Source organism: Polyodon spathula, chromosome 28 (genome assembly GCF_017654505.1).
Source record: "Polyodon spathula isolate WHYD16114869_AA chromosome 28, ASM1765450v1, whole genome shotgun sequence".
In the NCBI taxonomy this organism is placed as follows: domain Eukaryota; kingdom Metazoa; phylum Chordata; class Actinopteri; order Acipenseriformes; family Polyodontidae; genus Polyodon; species Polyodon spathula.
In genome coordinates this window covers 6,490,367-6,516,272 of record NC_054561.1, presented here as the reverse complement: position 1 = coordinate 6,516,272, position 25,906 = coordinate 6,490,367, and the positions used below count along the sequence as shown (strand labels likewise).

The window sequence follows — 25,906 nt, the reverse complement described above, 5'->3', positions numbered from 1 at the left end:
AGGTTCCTGCCTCTTTTGCAGCTGTGACTGAGCTTGGTTGCTTTTAATCATTCAACTGGGCTCAGGCACATTGTGCAATTAACCCTTCCCTGCCAACCTAAAACACCAGTGCACAAATAAAACATTTAAATCATAATACAAACAAAAAATAAGCACAGCGGCAGGGGTGTAGGCTGGTAATGATGGCACTCTTTGGAACAATATAAATTTTGGTGTTGAAGCTGCAGGTAGAAGGGGTGAGTATAATATTTTGAGGGAAGTTCCAGGGCCCATGACATATGCAAAACGCAACATTGATGGAGCGCATGGAGTGCTTTTCACCTATTGACTGACACGCATACGCTTCACAACATACAAGTTTGCACTGAAGCAGAAGCTGTGCCAAATGCGCAAAGACAGTCTGTGGTAAGTGCACTGCATATTTTGAAAAGCAGTATCTGTATGATTTGTGCCAACACTGTAAACGATTGTAAATGAAGCCCATTCTGTTCAAATGTTTATTTATTCATGTCATTTCGGTTTAGCTTCTGTTTCATATGTGTTTTGTTATGTAGGCGATATAAATTCACTTATTTTACCGTTCTTTGAGTTTGTGATTTATGTAATATGTCTGTATATAAACACATTTCTGTTGTCTAGATGCCTTATATGACATTCCTGAATAAAACTACAGTGTCTATTCAATTGTTTGTCCTTTCATTTAATATTTATGTTGTTTTCAAAATACGGCAGTCAAATTGACCAGTCATGGTTGTTCTAAAAGTGGTCGTTCTAGTGTTAAAACTTGTACAGATATTGTAAGATTATTATGACGTGTATACTGAACAATAAAAGGTTTATATAAAACCTGTAAGAGTGTAGGATTTTTGTATCAATTTCTGTCTTTTTATTCTTCTGTGAGAAAGTGAGTTTTGACAATGTCTATTCTGTGCTTCCTGTCAAGGGCATAAGACAAGCAGAGACTGAATCTCACAGAATCCCATAGACATAACATCAGCAAAAACTTATCATGCATGGACAAAAACAGCTGGAGCAATGCCACGTCTCACAGTATATTATCTGCATTTTATCTGCTTTCTGAGAGCCACGTATGTAGAAATTAATTACATTACTTAATAACCACATATGGATATTGTTTGTGTTTAAAATGCTGCACATGTCTTGTGCTTTGAGATAAAGCTCTCTCGTGTATAAAGGATGGCTCAACTAAGAGTCTGGGGGTCAGTTGTACATCCTAATGAGACCGGAGCTCGCTGCTCTGTTTGTATTCTATTACTACAAAAAACTATACTTTGGAGTCTATTCATTGATCTTAACTATGGAAGACCTTAATACCACCTCTATTCAATAAAAATAAATTTTAAAAAATGTTGAAGGTTTTTTACAAATATTCTAGCTGGTCTAATTAAAAACGAGATCACCATAAAAAAAAAAAGAAAAAAAAAGAAAAAAAAACGTGCTCATACATCTTGTATTTGGAACGAATGCTTTCGCTCAGCATTTAATAAATAAGCAGAACAGGAAATAAACGGTGGTAACAAACAAACAAAACACAAGGACACGCACGTTCGCCAAAACAAAAGAGATAAATAAGACGGACTATCACTAAACAAAACACGGTGAGCTCTGCTCTTTATGAAAGGAAACTGACGTGAGATGCATATTATATATATATATAGAATACAAACCGGCATGTAAGTGTAATTAATGACTCAGTAATGCGAGGTACATCCCTCACAAACATGTATACTACATATATTGCAGTTATTTACCAACCTGTATTGATTGGAAAGTATACAGCTCTGACCAAAAGTGCATCACCCTATAGAATTAACTAATATTGCTTCATAAAGTCGAATGAAACTTGTTGAATAATGTTATGTTAACCACTTTGTAGTTTTCCATATACTTAACAAAAACTGACCAAAAATTTAAAAATGTGACATTTCAACATTTCTAACAGGAAATACTGTACTACCGTTATGCGGTAGACTTTTTTCTCTGCCATTTTCTAGCTTATTTGATTACATAATGTTAATAAAAGAATTATGTTAATATATATATACACACCCACTTCTCTGTAAAATGCTTAATTGTCGCAGGTCATGTACATCACTTTATTTCTCAATGGCTATATAAGGGGAAGTTGTTAATCGAAATGCATGCTACCCACAAAAAATTATTTGCTGTTATCACCTGGTCGAACTGTACAGGGACAACTGCGTTGCACTGGCTAACATGCAGGTGGGGGGGGGGGAGTATTTTTAATCGTTATTTATAAAAAATATATAGAGAAATAATAAAATACATTATAAAATAGGCTAGTTTTGTGTACTTACATTTCTTTAGGTCTTATTTACTTCTTCTGGACATACATGGACACATTTGCAGACTGGATCGTTTGCTTCGTTGGTCTGAAGCTGGTGCTGTTTTTAACAGCAGTCTTGATAGTCAGAATTCCATTCAGAATGTCTGGAGACAATTGATTTCTTAGTCTGTTTTTACAAGGTTCATCTGAGAAAACAAACAAACAAACAAAACTTGGTCTAATTCCTCACTACTGAATGGCAAAGCCAACATATTAATGGCAAACTTGGCAAGTCTAGTAAAACGTTACTCTCCGCTAGGCGTAGACAAGATCGCGATTTTTTGCCTTTTTTACTTAGTATAGATATGTTCCCACTTGGTCACGTTCTTAGACATCATAGCATGAATTCTCATCTCTATGCTGATGACACTCAGATTTACTTGCAAATTAAACATTAAACAGACATTGAAGTGGCTGTTTCCGTGCTTACTAATTGTATAACTGAGATTAAACTTTGGATGCAACAACATTTTTTGCAATTGAACTGTGATAAGACTCGACGGTGTACAGACTGAGTTTGCTCCAAAATGAAAAATTTGGGGGTCATTTTTTATATTGATCTAATCATTAACCCTCTATTAAGACCCTTACCCATGACCCCTTAAAATGACCCAGATGCAGATGGACAACACCTTTATATGCAGGGGTACAGCATGGCCCCTTCTCGTGGACAATACAGGGTCCTCCAGCAGAATCTGACAGAGGTTGACAATGGCTGTGCTATCTAGACGCAATTCAGTTTTTAGATTGTCATCAGTAAAAGCTAAGAACTTAACCCTGGTCCTGTACTCCCTCTCTCTGTATCATCGACATCACAGCCGACGTCTGTCAGTCTCATGCTCACACTCAAGTTCTAAAATGACATTTGCTGCTACTGCTGCCACTCAAAGCAAAGCCAGACTGTAGTTTGTTTATTCTATTTTTTTTTTTTAACACCAAAGAACTTAAATACTGTTTCAAGATAAGATATACTTTTTTCATCCTTTTCCAACTGCAAATTAACTCCTGATAAATTAAAACAATTACACGGATTTCCTTTTAAACTTCCACGCAAGCAAAAGAAATAGTCGCAAGAAGCACTGCTTGTTAAGATAGCAACATTATTTCGCAAATCAACATAATTTCGGAAATCACATTAGCATGATTATTTAATAACAAAATAGGCATAACCACTTCATAATGCCAAAATCAATGCTGCATACCGATTTGTTCATGAACACTTGAGTTCTCATTTAAGAAATTTTGAAAATCACCCCCATGCTGGTTTGCAGGCCTGGGAGTAAGGACATATATTTATTCCACTCAGAGAACTTGCTTAATAAATTTCTTGATATCCCCCATAAAGAGGGTTGGACAGTTAGTTGTTATTGCTGCCTGGTAAGCAAGGAAACTGAAAACAAAGAAAACTCATAAGACCAGGATACTGATCTTTTAGCAAGATTGATGGCCTTCTATTAGCACAGATCCTATCTGATTCCAAAATCCTGCCACCTTGTCAGTGGAGGAGAACAACATTTGGGTTAGCTATTTCCCATAATGAATAATAATGAAATACTTAATGACAAGCGCTATGAGCACAGGTTAAAATAATGAAATCTCTTCAGCTGAGAAATAAGGGACAAAATTACATTATTGTGTAATTAGGGGCACAGGAAGCTGCTAAAATGCACGCCTCATGCTATTATCAGCAATTTCACAGAAAGCAGCAAAATACATTACAGCTACCCCTTGAAGAAAGGTGTAGTTACTAGCATGCCCCCCCCAGCACAAAATCCTGTTTACTGAGCTGAGCTACAGAAGGGTGTCGTGCTTTAATACTTATTATTGGATGACTGACACTGATCAATATAAGTAATTGAGTATGCATTATAAATACTGTATTAGATAGACCTTTATATAACTAACTAACTAGCAGATTGTTGCGGGGGAGGGGGGCAGGTTAAATGTTACACTAGTGTACCTGGTATACTTGGAGGTTAGATATGAGATGTCACAGGGGTTGTTTAAACTTTTTAAAAAGTCACCACGAGTAATGAGGAGTAGAAGAGAAAACAATATAAAACGTGAATGCAAATAAGAAGTTAATATGTTACAATAACTGATTTTTCATACCCATACCATGTTGCTTATTGAGATTCAATTTGTTTAGGTTAACAACCCTTTTCCTCAACTGGGCTTGAAGCCCGAATATATTATATATGGTGTCATCCTGCGAATTTTGAAATGAATATACAATTCAACGGAAAACGGTTTTCTTTTTTTTTTTTTTTTAAATATTATTTTTATTTTCATTTTACAGAACATAATGTCAGAAAGATGAAAGAAAAACTGTACAAACACAGGAAAGAAGATAAAAAATATCCATAGTATTTATATCCAGTACGTAGCACCTCAAAAAAAAAAAAGGTTGTACAGAAATAAATGCGTAAGTGTAAGCATTGAGAGATAGACTAGGGTCCACTGGGAAAGAGATATGAACAATCAGCGACAAAGTGTCACAGACCTGCCAGAACAGCTGAAGATTAGAGCATTGCTAAGTGGAAATGTACCCTCCTCTACCCCACAACTAAATACATTGATGATATATCATGGTTACATTTATGTAACTTTGAAGGGGTTAGATAAAGTTGGTGCAGGAAATTGTATTGAATTAGTCTGTATCTAGAATTCAGCATGGAAGTTATAGTCCCGACAACATCTCCTGGTCAATAGAGACTCCCAGATCTGTCTCCCACCTAATCCGTGAGGAATGTAGGTTTGAAGCTCTTGCATGAGTGTATTATAGACTCTGGATATACATTTACAAGATGATTGGTCCTGATGAAAAAGAGATTCAATCTTTGTCATATCAGGCAACCTCAACTGACCTGTTAATGTTGTTTAAATGAAATTTCTCAGTTGTAAAAAGCAAAAAAAAAATGTGTGTTAGATAGTTGAAATTTTCCTCTTAATTGTTCAAAGGACATAACCATACCATCCTGATAACATTGTTCTAAGAGGGTAGTCCCTTTCTCATGCCAAGATTTAAACATTTTGTTTTTAAAAATCGCTGGCAATAAGTTGTTATCCCATATAGGAGTCTTAGGTGACAAAAGTCCTTCTAAAACGTACGTAAATTGTACCAGTGCTGTACTGAGTTAATTATTAATGGGTTATTTGTTTTTTCCTTAATAGTTTTTGGGTCCTATTTATATATTATATCAGTCCCTACATCCTTGTTTAGCTCAAATTTCTCAATGTGAAGCCAAGAAGGTAATGAATCATCCTGGAACAATGATATAAATCTATTCTGAGCTGCCCAATAATACATTTTAAAGTTAGGAAGGTGTAAGTCACCAAAACCATATGCAAGGGTTAACTTGTCCAAGCTCACTCTAGGAGATTTATGGTGCCAGATGAATTTCCTTATTGATTTAGTAAGTACTATAAAAAAAATTAAGGAGGAGAGAAACAGGTAATGACTGGAACAGGTATAGGAATCGAGGCAGCACATTTATTTTTATGACATTAATTCGACCCAACAGTGTAAAGGGTAAGTCCATCCATCTACTCAGGTCCACATCCACCTTTTGCCTCAAGTTAGTGTAATTTAGCTTATATAAATGCTTTAAATCACTGTCTACATGTATTCCCAGATACTTAAATCCCATCGGGGACCAAACAAAAGGATTATCCCTTTTACAGTCATTGTAATCAAACTGTGAAAGAGGGAGAATTTTACTTTTATCATACTTTGTACCCAGAAAATGTACTGTAAGTTTTTAGCAGGTTTGACAGTGATTCTTTGGGATGTGTTAAAAATAAAAGAATGCCATAAGCATATAATTAAATTGTATGGGAAATCTGCCCCACCTCAAAGCCTCAAATTCCTGGATTTGATCTAATAGCTTCTGCTAGTGGTTCTATTACTAAGGCAAAAAGTATAGGAGAAAGAGGGCCACAGTCATAACGTTAGTGCAAATTTTGGCTTGCGGAAGTCTGTATAAAGAATGAATCCAGTTAACAAAAGTAGGGCTGAAATTAAATTGTTTAAGTACCTTAAATAAATATGGCCATTCAACCCTGTCAAACGCCTTTTCAGCATCAAGGGATTCAGAGATATTGGGTTGCATTATATTAAACAGCCTTCTAAGGTCATTTACAGAGGACTGTTTACATAAAGCCAGTCTGGTCCTCATTTACTAATTGAAGGAGATATTGTCCTAATCTGTTGGCAAGTAATTTTGCAACAATTTTGTAGCCTTTATGTAGTGTGAAGAAGGGATATTGGCCTATAAGAACCGCATTTCAGGGGGTCTTTGTTTTTTTGTTAAGGATTAGTATGATTAAAGCCATAGAAAACGAATCAGGTAAACTTGTAGTTTTGGTTGCTAGTTAAAGGAGCTCTACCAACAGGGGTAGTAATAGAGATTTAAATTGCTTATATAATTCAGGAGGGAAGCCGTCCTCTCCTGGAGATTTATTGGACTGTAAAGAGTTAATGTCTGTAGTAATTTCTACTTCTGTAAATTGTGTTTCCAAAGCATCTTTATCAGGCTGGGATAGTTTGGGCTTTTTTATGGAGGAAAAAAATATATAATAGTATAATACTTTTTAAACATACTTTTTAAACAAAGTCATTTATTTCTTTAGGGTTGTGTGTTTATCTAGGTTTTCTACAGAATTAATTGTATGTCTGCTTTCCTCCGCCTTAAGTTGCCACAACAAGACTTTGTGTACTTTCTTGTCTAACTCACAATGCCCCTGTCTGGTCCTGAGAATGGCTTTTTCAACCTTGAAGGTATGAAGAGAATTATATTTAAGCTTTTTATTTACCAAAAGTCTATATACCTCTTTAGACCCTGTAGCCTGATAATCATTTTTCAGTGCGAATATTTCTCATTCTAGATCTTCAAATTCAGCATTGTATTTTTTAATCCAGTTACGTAAGAAATAATCTGGCCTCTCAGGTAGGCTTTAAGTGTGTTCCACAGGATAAAACTATTTGCGGAGGAGGGGTGATTAGTTTCTATGAAATATTTAATTTATTCTTTAATAAATATATAAAAATCAGTCTGTTTTAGAAGTGTCCAGGGTTCTGAATATAGGGTTCACCGAATCAAAATATATCTGCTTAAAAAGGTCGGCGAGTGATTTTGTAACATTGAAAGGTATATTTCTATGAATTAATATCGCTACCCCTCTGGCTTTTGTGTTAAAAGAGGAAGCATATATCTGTCCCACCCACTCTATACAAAGCTTCATGCTCTCTATTGATAAGGTTTGTTTCTTGCAGGAACACAATATCAGATTTTACTTTTTTAAGATATGTAAGAACCCTCTTCCTCTTCACAGGGCTTTTCAGTCCTTTGACATTCCAAGTGACCCAGTTAATCTGATTAGACATACTGACCAACAATAACAAAAGTCTAATCTATAATAAGTGGAAGCCCCAGGGGAATAATAATAATCCTAGTAAAGGTAAACATCTCTCATAAAAGAATAATAATGAAATAATTTTAACCAAAAAAAAAAAAAAAAAAACACAACACAACAGAAAAAAGAACACCTCTAACCCCACCCCCAGGTGCAAAGCAAGAACACGCAGAGCACAAATTAACCATCCCCGATCCTATACTGAGGTACGCAGCTGTCAATACACAGCTTCAACTAGCTAAGTGAACATAGAACAAAAACTCCCATCTAGTCCCACAAAGTTTTGTGTTTGTTTTTATCTTTTCTTTCCCCCCTCCCCTATCTGCTTAAATACACCCAAATACAAACATTTATATAAACCTATCCTCTTACTGTAACTACACATGTATATACAGAAAACTGTTTTCTAACCAAGTTGGTCAATTACTGAAATGTAATAAATTTTTCACTTAGATGCGTAATACTCTTGCTTTAAAAAACCTCTCATCAGTTGAACAGCTTTAGTGTACGTCAAAAAGCTGATTTGTCGTCAAACTAATGGCTCTTCAAGCAGTGGACCATTTCATTATTTATACACCAGATAAGACTGGAGTTACCATTGGGAGGTGTCATTGCTGGTACAGCAGCATGAATTCCCTTGGGCAGAATTAATAAAAGGGAGAGGTTTGATATTAATTACACTTGTGGAGTATTAGGGGATTATGTGTGAAAATGGTATTTATGTGGTAGAGATTCAGGAGGATATGCATCATTTGACTTCCAGGGCAGCCACAATGAATAATTACAGTTTGCTGTAGAAACCCAGTAGTCATCATGCTCCTGGTGCATGGCTTCTGGAGCAAGGCAGAACATGTTATATGTATTTATTGCAAATTAAGTCAACTCCAATGCAAACACTTTGCCTGTAACAGCAGATATGTTACAATACATAGAAAATACAATCAGGTATACAGGATAGAATTCATGATTTAAAAACACATACCATGAAACCAGTCTATAAAACTCAATCTCATTTTGTTTCATTATCAAACTGGGGCTCCCGCTGGTTCAATCTGCAATTTACAAATCAATCTATCACTAAAATCACTTGTAAGTAGAAAGTTTTGGTAAAAACTCCAATTTTTCCCTGACAGTATATTGTTTCCCAGCCATCATGTTCTGCCAACATATTTTTCTGTTTCTATTGGATTATCATTATCTGTCACTTTACCCACAATCAATCCCCAATGAAGATTGGCAACTCTGCACTGCCAAGACACAAACATGTGCTTCCTTGATTGTGTGACTGACCTTGTACACCACATGGTTGTACCTTTAACTGGTGTGTCACTTGAGGATCCCACTAACCCATAATCCTAACTGGGGCTAAGAGGCCCATGCTTCAGATCAATTTTAAACACAGCTGATTGAAATGACTAAGCCTGATTTCAAATCAGTACCAGTGTCACAAACAATTAAGAAAAAGTTAGCCTGGGCAGCAATAACTTGGCCATTGTCGGGTCACTTTCTGAAGGCTTCACTCTGAGTATGCGTGATGGAGTGGAGACAATCAATGCTCAAAAGGCACTGATCATCTCTGTCTTAAGTGAAAGTGTTGGGTCCAAGAGAGCTCTTCTCTGTGAAACAACTGATAACACCAGAGAGTACACAGAGACAGGAAGAGAGGCTATGGGTTAGGAGGCAGTGTGGTCCAGTGGTTAAAGTCCAGGGCATGTAACCAGAACGTCATGGTTCAAATCTCCCCTCTGCCACAGACTCACTGTGTGACCCTGAGCAAGTCACACATCATATAATGCACAGTTCACAGGCTACCTCTGCAAAATGATTTGTGGTGGTGGTCCACTTTGAAAGGTGCTATATAAAGATATTATTATTATAAATGCTAGTGTATTCAGCTTATATGAAGAGAGACCCCGTCATCCAACTCAGCACTGTGAAGTCCATCAATATACTGCATCCCTGCCCACCTCATGTTGTTTTTACATTTCAACACTTGAGCCAACAGATTTCAGGAGTTGATTTATGGGTACTGTTTCTTACAAAGGTTGCAATCACCCTCTTCTAACCAGCAGTAAACACACATTATGGCCCTGCTCCTCAGTACATTGTGTCTTTACCGATGTGGATGTGTGGACAAGAAGTTGTTTCAGCTGTTTGTACTGTTACAATACAATTACCTTTCACAACTTTCTTCAGTAAATCGGTAAAGATACAATTTATTGATAGGCAGGGCAAGAATGTGTGTTTACAGCAGGTCAGAAGAGGGTGATTGCAACCTTTATAAGAAACCCTACCCATAAATCAACTCCTGTAATCTCATATTAAATTTAGGACTTCAAAATTAGGTTTTCTTTTTAGGAACAAGAAAGCTTTTTTTTTTCCTCTCAATCTAGCAGGGTGAAGTTAGTGACAGCTACTATGTTCCCCGTTTTAGATTATAGTGATTATATTTACCAGTTTGACTGTAAGCAGTCTCCACATAAACTAGATATTAAAAGTATGTACCTTGTGGGGTTGTCTTGTTATTTTGCAAATACAACCTTGTAGGTGGCAAGTGCCTGTCTGTAAGCAAGCTCAGGGGACCTGTGCGTCAATGACATGTATTAAAACAGAGCATTGGACTGGTTACAACAGACATGTTGGCTAGTGCTGTATTTATATGTGAGAATATGTACTTATACTGATCACACAATTCAGTGATTGTGAAGATGGAATTCCTTATGTTGCTGATGTCATCATAAGCATATGAGACTGCAATGAAAGATTTACAATACACAGTCAATGCAACTTTGAGTCAATCCAATAATACTTTGTTTTGAATACATTTAAAAAAAAAAACACACACACAACAGTATTTATCTTTGTCAGCACACAATCAAAATGCCATTCATGCTTGAATTTATTTCACACACACAAAGGGAAACCAAATTGAAAGACATTGTTTTGTTAGTGCAGAATACACATTGTAATACCCTATTATCATTCATTAGAAAACACCATCAGCAATCACATGCAAGGTACTTGTGCAAGCAAATCCAAAAGATAACTTCATATCCCATGTATAACAGGCAGTGTTGTGTGAAGCACAGACATTACAAATTCCACCTCCTGTTGGTGAGATTTTATAAGGTTAAAAGCACTATAAACAGGAACACAGACAAGTCTGACTTTTATATGCTGGTAAAGATGATCACTAGCAAAGTGTGAGGCTGTCGGACTCTGGTCTCAGACCGGCTGCAGCTGATCACTAATGGGGAGTGCTGTAATGCCTGGATTCTGTCCTCTGTCTTTAACATGAGATGAGGTTAAAAGCTCTATAACTATGAATGCAGACAGGCCTCTTTTGCATGGTGTATAAGACGCTGGCTTGGCTGCATTCGATTGGGCAGTGCCATAGAAACTGCAACAGCAGCGTGTCGATCTCCCATCAGCGAGATGATGTTAAAAGTCTCCATGCTGTCATGTAGCAGGTCATATAATCTCTCATTCTAATTAATGCAACCATTTTGGATAGCCATCAGCAATTTATTGTTTTGTTTTTGTGTCATTTAAAAAAAATGGAGCCCTTCCACCAGGGCCAGATAACACATAAACAAACTAGGCATGTGACTAGGGCCCAAACTCAAGTGGCACCCAAAACCGTGTTTATTTATTTTTTTTATTTATTTATTTTTTTTAACAGATTTGACTGGAAAAACTTTGCTCACTAACATTCGAACCGAGGCATGCATCTCAACATCAAATTGTTCTGACAGGTGTTAAACAGATTCCAGTAACATTACCTCATGGAATTCTGTATCCCCACATTATTCCATGCTTGTGCAGATTCAGTTTTTAAAAAGATCACTGGATGTGCATGCGTGATATTTCTGTGCTTGAGCTCCGTTGTGTTGTCTATTGTGTTCTACTGCAGCTTGCAACAAATATTGTAAACAAGACAAAACTAATTATATGCCAAAATAAAATATTTAACACCACTGATTTTATAGATATACATTCAGCCTTCCTGCTTTGCACAATACATGAAACCCTTAAGTAACCTTTACAAGTTTTTTCTTTTAAAAACACATTTTCATTGTATTACATGTAAATATGTCCAGCGATCTTTGAAAAACTGCAGCTGTGTCAGTGTGGAGTCAAAGTGCACAGAATTCTATAGGGCACAAACATCTACCATATGTAACACCAAAACTTACTTGTATGCCAAAACATTGGCATTTTCTTTAATGAAGCAAGTCAGAAAACCCACCTTATCAACAAAAAAAAAAACAAGTAAATATTGCCTGTTTTGCATGCAGTAAACTAACATTTGATTACACAACAAATGTACAGGCATGTTTTTCACCATTTATTTTCGTGAACTATTGTGGAGCTACCTTTAGTGAAAAACAGTTGAGCACCTTTCTGCAGAATAACTTCAAACTGAGAATTCTACCTGTTGTAAAAGGGTGGAGGGCTAGTTTTAAAAGGCTATAGTTTATATAGAGGTGTGTGTATGTATGTGTGTGGGACTGTTTGTTCAGTGGTAGGGGGCCCGCACGTGTATGCTTGCCTAGGACCCAATGCTTGGTCAATGTCTTCCTTCTGAGTCACTCTGCGTGGTGGACACAAACACCTAGCCGCCTTAGACATTTCAGATTGCACTTGACTATTGTCCGATAAATTCTAGATTTTATACTTCCTTTCACTTATTTGTCAGGCTATCATTCTCACTAATAGTTTGCATCTTTAAAGTTTAATGAGGTGGATACTATGACATTTTGCTAATGCATTATTAAAGCACTTAAGAAAAAAGTCATAAGAAATAAAGAATAAAATGCATTATGACTGAGGAACATGAAATACCTGCAAGTGTCTCTTCAACTATGAAGCTCAATTGCTTATGGATAAAAAGCTGATTTATGCGTGAAATTAGCAAGCAAGATTAAAGGCTATTCTTGGATCTAGGTTTGCAGAGCTAGAGATTATTCTGTAAAGGGCCAGGGAAAGGCAAACTAAAAGCTTTATGATGTCTGTGATTAAACTCATTTACACAGACTGCATTCAAAACTACACATTTTATTACACAAAACAAGGAGGAAGCTTAAAGTTCTGCAAAATCTTTTTCTAGGCTTTTCTCTAGAAATTCACAACCAGATTGGATTGTAATAAAACATGTTACCTGTACATCTTGCATGTTAAGATTTGCCATATAAGTTGCAAGAGTGCAGTTCTAAAAAGAAACACATGCTGAAGCAATTCTTTTCATTCTAAATCAATATTTCAGATATTATACTATATTCAAGAAAGTTCTCCATTCTTTATTCAATGAAATGTGCTGCTGCTTCACTGCTTAAGTCCCTAAGCAGCATCTTTTGGGTCAAAGCATGTTACTGGCTGAGTCAGTCAACAGGGGAAGCAACTGGGATAATTTCAATACCTGAAACGTGGCTTTCAAATAGATACTTTAACCCAGTGCAGTGGCAGATATCAAGATTTAAAATGAAAAATAAAGCCCTGGTCAGTCACATTTTCAAACCACAGGGTGCAATCTTTATCTGAGTCAATATTCGATTAGTATTGTGTAAGGAGGAACACGGCAAGCTGGAGCTTATTAGCGCAGAACAGAAAGAAAACAATTATAGTTTAAGTGTCATAATCATTACTTTCTAGCTGAAAGATTTAGGTCCGATTTATGATTTTAAAAAAAAAAAAAAACACTGACATATGCATGCAGATGGGTTCTTCCTAATCCAAATAAAGGTGGATTATTGGCTCACAAGCCTGGAATCCAATTTCTAACTCTTTGTTCCAGTTCTTGGGCATGCTTTCAAATAATGGTGGCTATAATGACTTGGTATTTTATGAGTAAAAGCTTTTACATGGGCAATTATATACAAATCTACAGTAATTGTTACTGATCCCACTTCTAAGTGCTAAAGTAAAAATAAGAAAAAGCAAATTCTCACAGGCAAGGATGGCATTTAACAACAGTTTTTAAAAATGAAAAAAAGAATCATTGGTTGCTGTGCTGTTGGTTAAAGAGGATGTCGACCACAAAAGAGATCCTGGGTTCGCATCCCGGCAGGGCCAATTTTCCCTAAGGCCATACCACACTGACCCCAATGTTCAGGACCAGCACTGGTCAGCAATTTGAATGGATACCTCATGTGAAAAGAAGTTGACAAAGTTAACCAGATGGTCCAGATACATAGCTGGAAGTTAAGTGGCGAAAGGGATGAGGGTATGGAATGGGTTACCTTGTGAGGGAGAAATACCAATCGTCATCGAACATCTAATGCTTAAAGCATGTCTGCAATTCAGAATGACCATATAGCTGTGAGGGATAAAGTGTGCAGAACATTGTGGGTATTCCTGTGATAACGGAAGACCTTTTGTTGCACTTCAGAATTATTATGATGCATTTTTCTGCTGTTTGGATTTGTCAAAGGTTATGCATTTATAGTGCAACCTTCATAAAAACATGCTTATTTTACAAAACATAAATAAATCCAGTTTTATCCTTATGAAGTCTGGGATTATTTGGGGCTTTTGATTGGCTGCAATTCAAAGGTTGTTGGAAGATATCACATATGACAGCAACATGTTTTGTTTTCTCGGTTTACCCAGAGGAATATAAATCAAAGAGTATGACAAGCTTGGCAGGCTGGTAGCTGAAGCAAACTACACGCATTGTGGTTCTTAATTTACTCAGCCACAGAGGCGTTTCAAACTGAATGGCTTGCAATGTTTTACTTAAAGATGTAGTGCATGCAAGTATCTGAAAGCAGCTTTACAGAACTGTCAGGATTAGATTAAATAGAATGCATAGAAGGGTAATGGACACATGTTTTAAATAGTCACCCGGGAATTTGTATAAGATTGAACATGAATGTGGCAACCCATATACTGTACATGACTTTCTGAAAACCGAATTGACCGATAATCTGAGCCATGCTGTCATCACTACTCTAAACTGGAGTCCAAAATGGTTTGGATTGAGAGTTTGTGATAGATATGTAAATATGAATTTAAGTATTGACTATTCATTGATCATATATATTTAATGCTTTTTTCTAGATCACAAAAATAATTAAGGGGTCAGTTTTGTTCCATTTAAAATTTAAATAGAGAGCTACAAATAAAAATTGTCTCGTCATAAATAATTACTAAAACAATCTTCATAAATTACAAAAAAAGTTGACTATGAATCTTGTATCTAGTCATATTCAATTTATTTTTGTATTTCTGAATGAAGCAGTATTGGAGTGTTTCCTAGTATTTGGACAACTGCCTGATCTGTTTCTCTGGGTAATCTCCACTGAGACACAAACATTAGGGTGACCAGATTTTCAAAGCTCACGACAGGCACACATTCTTAAATAAATGACCAATTAAACCATTTAAATAGGATATTTATGGTATTTGTGGCAAATTACTTTAACTAGCTATATTGTGTTATATAGCTTTTGCTGCTTTTATACAGGGTTTATTAATAATTATGTATTATGATTAATAAATTCTGTAGATTGTTAAATACATTTACATTTTGTCTTTTCTTTCTTTACTCACTGCGTTGCTCTATTTATTGACGTTGTTCATGTTGTTTAACCTGGTGCATTCAGATGCTTGCAATCTCTTGCTGTTCTGCTTTGTTTCTGGGCTAAATCCCGCCAGAACTGAACAGCTACAAAATTATCGATTGCATAATTGTTGATTCATATTGAAAATGGTGCACTGAGGAATAAGCATACTGGAACCTTTGATGGAAAACCGGGACTTTGCTGGCTAAACTGGGACGTCTGGTCACCCTAACTAAAACCCGTATTTCATGCTTTCTTTCAGGTGTTTACAAGATACGGAAAGTGCTACATGTTCAACTCAGGACAGGAGGGCAAGACCCCACACACCATAATGAAAGGAGGCACAGGGAATGGCCTAGAGATCATGTTAGATATTCAACAAGATGAGTATCTTCCAGTATGGGGTGAAACTGGTAAGAGTGCCTGTTTATACACTTTACAAGGCTACAAACACAGAGTGGAGGCGTAGACTGGTTATTAATTTAGATGACAGGAAGACCAGTGTCAAGGCTAAAATAGTTTGTGTTCCGGAAAGTCCCAACCGGTGGTCCACGAGTAAATCCCAAGTGACTAATTCCCAAAATATTCCTATTTCCACACACCTAAATCAATAATTTGCCACGCAACATTTTTGTATTAATTATTTTATTTTTTTTATTTAAATTTTGTAACATGTTGTAAACAGATCTGCAGGTTATGCATTTGTTTAAACCTTTGATTCATGTTGCTTAGTGTCTGTTGCAATGAATTGCCCCATGACCAGGTGGGGTCGGGGGGTGGGGGTGGTGGGGGGGTTGTTCTAACTTATTTTCATAGTTATCACTTATTCATATCGTGGATTCCATTATCCTAACTTTGAAAAATCTTTTGAGTCAGATATCTTTTAGGAATCACATGACACTGCCTAGTCTAATATTAGTACAAAAGAAACCCCAAAATGTGAAGCTTTGTTGAGACCAGAATAGCAATATTATTATTATCAGTTTCTTGAATAAAGTTATAAATATGGTTTAACATAAACATTTAATATGGACATGGTAGAGATTATAATCAGAACCCTGAACTAATCAATGATGAGATCATTAGCAAGGGTCTGCAGTTATTTATCTGACTGCATTATACCTGTTTTCTTATATTTAAGTTTCATTTTTTTAAATAGATTTTGGGGTCTTAATTCTTAACAGTGTCTAACCCAGTTCATTTCATGGCCCTCGTGATTTGTACTGTATGCAGGTAAGTCAGAAAATTGGTTCACAAATCACCCCTGGGGTGTACCACAGATGGAATAACATGGTGTAGAATATCTGCTCCAGTTTAGATCAGTAGACCCTGTCACAATGTAACAGGCTCAGCCCTCAAATGCAATCAGAACTGGTTAGTTTCATGCTGTCAGTACAAGTTTTAATATTAAAATAAAGATGGCTCACCTGTTAGAAGCACAGCTCCGTGGCATGCAGGGAGAGTCATACAACAAAGGTTTGCATCCTGGTTGTGCGAAGTATGCCGGTCTTTGCCGAGGCGCCAGTGAGCTCAAAAGCAGACACCTGCAGGGCTGACCTTTGTCCCTCAGAGGTAGGTAACTCGCTGACATCCGCACTAGAATTCCTGGATGCAAAAAGAGAAAGCTGGCTCGGTCGTGGGATCGGAGGACACCCACTGAGCCTTCTGAGCGGTGTGGGGAATTGCTGTGGCAAGGGGAAAAAAAGTGGACATTCCAAATTTCGGATAAATCTGGGGTGAAGTAATTAGGCACACTAAATAAAAATAAAAAACTATGAGAAAGACATTCAAACTCCAAAGCAATACATTTGAGTTATTTTCAGCATATGCAAGCCGATCGTTTCCATATTCTCAATTCAGAATATAGGAGTTACTAAAAAACAAGAGCAAACACCTTCAATATGGTCCTTCATATGTTTTTCACCCTTAGTCTTTCAATATTTAAAAAAAAAGTGTATTCATTTAAACTGAAAATTTCCTAAAGACTACACAGCATTGTCACAGTCATTGAAATCTTGGCAGTGTCATAAGGAAATGACGAACAGAACAGTTCCAACCTTGAATGACTTTCTGTCTGAGGAAAATCACTGTCATACCTTGTTTTATACCTTAAAGTACATATAGCTCACAATAATTCCAGTAAAATCATATATTTATTACCATCATTTTGTTGATTTCACATTTCTATATTAAAAAAAGCCACACATTGTATTAAACATGTATTTGAGTTAACAGTTTTTATCCCACTCATTAGCATTTATAAACAATAAAAGTGAACATGCCTTGCTCTCTTTTCCATGCTGTACTTTCCATGGAAGCAACGAATCTGGCACATGTTAGTTGCTTCCAGTAGTTCAAGTCCTTGTAGGAAAAACAATTCTTAACTTATCAGCTTTGTCTGGTAGTGTGCAGATTTAGTGAAATTAGTCTAATTTAGTTGATGACTAATAGGCCACACACTTAATAGACAATTCATTTAAAATAGTAAGAGAAAAGGAACACATTGCCACAAATGATAAAATGCATGAGACTTTTTGGAATTTGTTTAAGATGCCTAATTAAAGTATATAGAGGTCTAACATTTTCACACAAGTGCCTATTGTTTCTATACCTGATTATTTACTGGAAATGTTAATTCTCACACCCTGAAGCTTTCATACAGGTAGGTATAGAAAGGAAATTGTGTAATACTGATTTTTTTTTTTGCATTCTCGTAACACTTGCCACTCAGAAAGCTTTCTAAACACTGGGAAAGGTAGTTTATTTTTGTTTTGTTATGAGTTAGGTTTTTGTTTAAGTGGGAAAGTGGCGATGAAGTCAACGTGAATTGAGTAACTATTTCCAGTGATTTACCAATTCATATGTTTTTTTGTATGGGGGGGGGGGGGGGGGGGGGTTGTCAGGTTTTATCGGTTAAAACCCAATCTCTGAAGCACTAACTATATTATTAGTCATTTATATTTTATGCGTTATTGTGAATGAGTATAAAATGTGCGTTACGAAAGCATATATTAAACATAACATTAAAACATAACCCCGTATGCTAGAGGAACACAGGCTGTGGATAGGTCTGGAAGGGGGTACATGACCATCAAAAGTTTGGGAACCCCTGCCCAAAAGTAATTCCTACCTATGGTCTTCAGGATCCCGGTTATACCTGCAGTGATCCTTCGCTCACCGTGGTTCCATACTCAGTCATGAGGGTTCTCCTCCTTCCCCTCCAGGCTTGCAAAGCACAGACCAAACAAACAAAAGAAAAACAAAGATCTTTTCAGCCTCTTTAAAAGCAGGTGCCCAGGTTTAATGATTGTCAATTGTTCAATTCACCCCTGGCCACCTGCTGCACATTCATTTTAATTAGGCAATCCTGGAGGGCGAACCTCCCAGCCCTGCCATCCAATTAACCAAATTAAATACATTATTATTTATAAACCAACCCCAAACCATATTTTATTTAGAAACCTAAAGCAAAACATATTATTTACAGGGGCAGGCCTGCGCCCTGCCACAGGGGTAAATTAACTTTACCACTAGTGAAAACTGCTTCTGATTTTGTACTTGCCATCTTAATTTAAAGTAATGGGCAGACTGAATCAAACTGGAAATAGTCTTCTCACTAAACGCTTTCAGGTTTTCATTTTGCTGTCTTAACTTCAAAACACAAGGCAACCCTCCTCTAATTTGTGCTCTAGTCATCAATGTGTGAGTTCACATGTTTGTATTAAAGCCCATTTCAGAACACTTTTATGAATGTGTGTGATGTACCAAAGCCTTCTTTCATTTTCCCGACTGCCATATCATGTCATTTAGGATGAAAAAGTTTTCCAAAACTCAAGGAATTGCTAAAAATGTTTTTTTTGTACGCCCACCATTAACAATCAGTGGTTGCTCAATGTAAACAGCAATGATAGTCCATCTAAAGTAATAGCTGGGTTATTATTATCTGCTTCAATTGACTACATATTTCAACACTGTCATATCAACATGCTACAATTGAACCATTTTATATTTGACCTTTGTCTTATTGCACACTCAATACTCAACAAGCAACACAAAAGGTGTCTATTACTTCATAAGTAGATACATGCTGTAGTCTATGCCTTTTGTGTATTATATTGTGCAGCTGTAAGTAGCAAAACGTGTATATGTCTTTATTATTTAATTAAAAGACTAACAAATTGTTGCCATGCATCCAGTAAATATGCTGAATATAAAAACATATATCGTGCACTGTACATTAGTAAAATGTGTTACAAATATACTTTTTAAAAAGGTTTTTTAAAATAACTTTCACAAAATGGGAGTTTCATTGATTGTTTGTAGCCTCTATGGTTATATAAAACTATGAACCTTCCATAGACAATCTACCCAACAGTGAGATTGGCAGCATGTTACAGTTTAGCTGTACACAAATACTCAATCTTTTTGGCTCAAAGACGGAATACCTTTTTTTTTCCCCTAATTATTGTCTCTGTCATTTCAGCTTTGTACAGAGAGAAGGGGTTATTAAGGAGATAGTTTTAAGGGAAATAAAAAGTAACAACAACAAAAAAAATGGTTCCAAAAAGATTTCTAAACTTACAAAACTGACAGCGTAAGTCCAGTGACCTGTCCAGAGCAAATACTGAACTCATGCACCTGTCTCATAGTTACCAGTAATTCAGAAAAGCATGTGTTGAGAGTGTTAAGTGCAGATGTATTTAAAAAGGTTTCTTTTTTGTTCAACAAATAAGAATGGAGGATTTTAAGAAGTTGTGGAAGGGTGGTGGGTAATTCACTGACACAGGAGACAGACAGGTGAATTTGGCAACACCGCACAGGTGCCCAGTTTTATTTCAGGGTGCCGTTTTTTCTTTAGTCCCGCAGATGGCGCTGTGGGTCTGTGGTCTGATTTACCAACGATGGTAAACAGAGCCACGGGCATACCAAGCGATGGTACACAATACCGGCGCCCTTGCAGGTGCTTCGAAACAATAATTCAAAACAGAAGGCACGAAAAAACAGGGAAAATAAAACAGTAACAAAAACTACAAAGAAAAGGTGCTGCAGTATGCAGCGATATCCCGGTCGCCGCTGCCCGTGCGACCCGGATCACCGTCCTACACTGCCGGCTCACTAGCCTGCTCTGATATACTAATCAGGGGTCTGCCCAAGGGTTCCCCGCCCTCAATGTCTCGCTCTGCACCTCCGTTTCTTTCTCTCACACTGGTTCTCGGTCGTTGACCAGCGCTTCCGCACTCTCGACGCGTTTAACAGGGCAGATCTGAGGAAACAACAGAGCGTTAATTTATAGGGCTAACAATCTCCCAAGACACGCCTCTCAGCCATTCAGAGAGGGGGAAAGTCCACACACCCACTTTCCCACCTCCCCGTGTCACTGCCATGACTCACAGGCGGTTGTTGGACGACTGCCGCCCTCTTCCTGCAGCCCGTGAACACGCCAGCAGAGTCAGCACAGATCTCTCCCTGTTACAGAGGTCCAGACTCAATACGCGTGGCTGCTTTATATACTACTGTGCTGAACATTCAGAATCAAAGTAAAGAAAATACATTCAAATTAAATATTTAGCAGAAGAGGAGCTCTGTAAAACATTAGAGATTAGAATAAAGGGCCACAAAACACTTACATTTAACATTTATCATTTCACAACACAGCAGGCAATTTAGATTTTATTAATCAAAAATGTTGTTGGTGCTGTGGTGTTAAACAGATCAACGCTACACTGCACTTATCTATTCCTGTTTCACTCTTACATTTCTTTCTATTATAAAAAAAAGATATCCATTATTTGTATTCCAAGATTTCCATTATAGATGTGTAGCATGGATGGAACTTGTTTTTAGATGCTCTGTGAAAGACACCTTGATTTCACAGTGAAATACTGTTTAACCCGTTTTACATCCAGCAGCGTGGCTACATTTCGATGAGCTCCCTGTATGTTATGCCATGCCATGTTATGTTTTCTTTGTAGCATACTGCAAAGCAAATACATTCTACTGCTAAGCATACTGTGTAACATTTATAAAAAAGATTATAAATACATAAATACCAAACATTTTACAATAGAAGTAAATTTTGATCTATATATTCACTCAGCTAAGTATATTTTAATAGAGGAATTTCAAAAAGGCAAACAGAAAGCTTTAGTGTATAGCCAAAAGTGCAGAGTACAAAACAACATAGGTTATGATGTTGTACAGCGGGTAGGAGACATTTCTTAACTTAGCGAGGCAAGGGTATGAAATGGATTACTCAGTCATGTTGTTGATGCTGAATCACTGGGATCCTTTAAGACCCAACTTGAAAATGTTTTGAGCTCAATCAGCTACTAGGAACCTGACGAGCTTCGATGGGCCCAATCACCTCCTCTCGTTCGTAGATTTTCATATATAGTATGTGTATTTTATATCAACAAAAGATTTAGTTTTTCTCAATTTGCAAGTAAAAAAACAAACCTCCGAATATATATATATATATATATATATATATATATATTATATATATATATATATATATATATATATATATATATATATATTAGTTTTGTTTTTTTCTGAAATATTTCTAGCAGCAAATGGAGACCACACAGATGAAGGCTTAAAAAAAAAAAGTCACGTTTGCTTTCTTGGGTTCAGTGTAGCTTATTGGTCCATACGATTTGTAAAAATAACACTAATAAATTATAATAATAATAATCCAACACTTTTAACCACAATTGATCTGAAACTTGTATTGTATGTAAATATAGAGTCATTTACAATGGACAGTCGCTGTGGCATTTATGAAAGTACAGAGTTGATGTTGTTGTTGCAGTGTTAATTAAATACTATACACATTTTTTCTTGCACCTCATATTTTATTTAAAACTTAGTTCACCAGGAGAAATCAATTCAGGTGAATTAACAATGTCCTGGGTGACATTCCAGAGGCAGTGCAACAGAATAAAATGATTGTGCTTCACGCATACCAACATGACATTACAAAAGCATAGTTATGAACAGAAAAGTTTCAGGAAACACGTTATGTGGTTTATAAAATGGAAAGAATATAGGGAGCAATCTCATTGGCTAACAAGTGTTCCAACCTGTGTAGATATGTCACCATAACAACACAGCTTGAAACTTCAGAACCACTCTGGCTTATCCCCATGACAACTAATTCACATTGTAAGGACTGTGTAAACACAATAATCCACTTGACAGTGCTCAAATATGGTCCAAAATCCACCATCTTAGGCTGTTCCTTGTGCCAAATGCCTCTTGGTAAATTGTGGACTTTATTTGAACACCCTCAAACCTGTTATTGCTTTTGTATTTAATGGCTCTGAAAAGCAACTGCTCAAAATGTTTTTCTTTAAAATATTTTGCCTGGGCTTGTTTGACAGTACACTGAAAATAATTTATAAAAGCATGCTTCTTGAATTAAAAATAAATGTATACTTCTATCTGATTAATAAGTTTTAGCAATGAGCTACATTTTTAGAAACTTGAGAGTTCAAATTATAATAATTTGCCAAAACAACATTTTAGGATCCCTCCTGTAGTCACATCATATATATATATTATATATATATATATATATATATATATATATATATATATATATATATATATATATATAGAGAGAGAGAGAGAGAGAGAGAGAGAGAGAGAGAGAGAGAGGTTTTTATGCTTATAGTATGTGTTAATTGATATTAAAATATCAGACACAGTAAAATGTGTTATTATATTTGCTGTGTTATTATATTTGCTAAAATACATAATATTTTTATATTGTTTACGGAAGCAAAGTGGGGTGCAAAAAAAAAAAAAATTAACACTTGACTCTCAGTAGAACATGAGGCATTTAGGCAGCCTGCTTGTGTTTAGTGTCAGCCAAGATACAGTAAATTAATCATTGGGATAATTTAAACAGTTTAGAGTCGTAAAGGGCTCGCATCTCCTGGGGACCAGATCCTACAGGAAATGTCAGTGTGTCTTAATGAGGAGAATGGTCATTAAAACCTCTTTCCTGGAAGGAGACTGAAATATAAACAATAATGTATGAGAGAGCTGTCTGCTAAAATGAATATAAACTCATTACACATATAAATAATACATACCATTCCCCCATGAAAAGTATCAAAATGGATTGATGATACTAATAAGAAAAACGTCTTGGGGTATCTTCACCTAGCCAGTATTGTACAGCAGTAAATCAATAATTGAACAAATCCATCATCCATCATGTGACTTTATATCGAACTACAAGACTGTTTTTGTCTCAATTATCTTGTCATCTTCAAGAGTCTTAGCAAAATACTTATAAGGTGTATGATCAGCTGTCTTTAACAACATGTTTGTTCCTTCTGTGCTAATAGCACATTTAAATGCTGATGTTTTTGGGGAATGTGACAGGAGCAGAAAGACACTGAAGACCAGGGGTATCAGGTTGAAATGCAGGATTTTAAAAAATGAAAAAAAAAAAAACCCTGAAAATATAATAACAGTGCAATACACTATCAAAACAAAGATGAATGTATCTTGGTTTAAATAATCGCCCCACAAAGTGAATATAACCTCTTTATTACCTCACTTTGATAGTTTACCTTCACCGAGCTTTCCCTTAGTACCGGCACAGATTTCTCACCATTAACTCAAGTCCCTCACATTTTTCAGCAAAACAGCCCAGTAATCCGCCTGAGCAGGCTTTTTATGCCATCCACCTTATAACTGATTACTTGAATCTTCCCGTTTCCATGAATTTACAATTAGTCCTGTGACTTGCCCAGGTTCAGGTTCTTAACAGCAGACATGCTTTGTTCCTGATCCCCTTTGTTAAACCTGCAATTACCACTGACTGCCCTACGGTTACAGGGACATTGAACTATACATGAAGTTATGGTCAAATTCACCCATGCTCAATATCAAGCAACAACCCTATTCCTAAAAATTTAAGGAATAATTTTAAGGAATTTTTCTGGACTGCTTTTTGATGAGGGTTGATACACATAATCTGATGTTGAACATTGTTGAATAAACCCTTTTTTTAAAACTGTTTTACAAAGGTTTCTTGAACTGCAAAGTTGATTCAATGAATCCAAAACCATCCTTAAAAAAACGTTCTTTGAAACAGTCCCTCAAGTTTTATGAATAAGGCTTGTCTTCGCAGGCTTTACCCCCTCCATACCTCCCCTTCAAAGAAAAAAGGGCAGAGGTTGGGTGTGAAAAGCACACCGGGTTGCATATTGGTTAAGGCGCTCGCTCGTGGTATGCAGGGTCACCCGGTTCGTATGATTATACGAAGGATACAACCAAATATATATATTGAAAATGATATCTAAATGAACCAAGTTTATTATATGACGAATACAAACAATCGTACACAATTAAATAATCACTATCAAGCTATAATTTCATCCTCAGGGAGATTAAAAAAGGTTGTTGTTGTTCAGGAAGGTTATGAGACTGCACTCTCTGTTGTAAGGAATCTGTTATGAGTGCTGCCGCAATGCTCTTTCCTATTAGCTGCTTTCTGACTTATTCTTTGCACCCAAATAAGACCAATTTGAAATCTGGCTTTTTTATGTACCCTTTTAGAGCCGGCACTGCTGTTCTGCCACTTCATAAATCTAATTTTAATATCACAGACTTCAAATGAGCCCTGCCATTTTAATATCACAGACTTAATTTACAAATGAGCCCTGCCATAAATATATTTGTTTATTTTAGAACGGTGTACCCCTCTGCCCCTGTGCAATTTATTATGTTGTATTTGTTTTGTATTATTATTATTATTATTATTATTATTATTATTATTATTATTGTTTTTTTTTTAATTGTATTTGTGTATTTTTAAATGATGTTGAAAGCCATCTGTTTTGTTATTGTTTTATTAAATATTTTTGTTTGGTAGTGTGGATGGGAAGCCCCATCCACAATTAAAAACCTTGTGCAGAAGGTGACCATCTCCCGAGTTAATTCATTGTTTAATGTGTTGCTAATTGGGAGATGGTCACCTGCATATAAGCCTCTGCAGTCTGGGTGGGTGTTTGACCTGGAGAACCAGAGCGGAGGAGACAAGAGAGAAAACTAAACTAAAATATAAATAGGAACAGTGACAGCAGCTGCAGCTGCCCAGCCTGACCTATTGTTTGTGTTTAGTGTTCGTGACTTGTTTTTGTTTATCTTTTTCATTTGGCTCTGTGAGCAAGTGTGTGTTTTTTTTTTTTTGTTTGTTAAAACTTTTATTTTCTTTTTATTGTTTAAATAAATGCACCACTGTTATTGTTCCTGCTTCTGACCTGACGTCACCACAAAGCAATCCCTGTCACAGAGCCCCACCTAGAATTTGCCCATGCATATAATTAAGGCTTGACACGCTTTAAAAATTTGAAATATAAAATAAAAAACAATTTTGGTTTATTAATTTCTAGTATTTCTTGTTGCAGCCAAACCAAGCAGCTCATATTATTCTACCCAGTGGCTGCGTGTGTTTTTCCAAACTGTATAACTATTCAGCCCATGTGCAAAAAGATCTGCTTGTCTTTTCCATTTTTCCAGGAGCTATTCATTAACATCT

The 25,906-nt window shown here is 36.3% G+C and overlaps 1 protein-coding gene across 3 annotated transcripts in view; it reads left to right on the top strand.

The window, feature by feature from the left end:
- The window catches only part of LOC121301709 (acid-sensing ion channel 2-like), a 485,925-nt gene that overhangs the window by 396,763 nt on the left and 63,256 nt on the right, over positions 1–25,906 (top strand). For all 3 annotated transcript variants that reach the window (XM_041231295.1, XM_041231294.1, XM_041231296.1), the window contains exon 2: positions 15,608–15,758. In XM_041231295.1, coding sequence (XP_041087229.1) covers positions 15,608–15,758 — 151 coding nt within the window. The remainder of the gene's footprint in view (positions 1–15,607; positions 15,759–25,906) is intronic.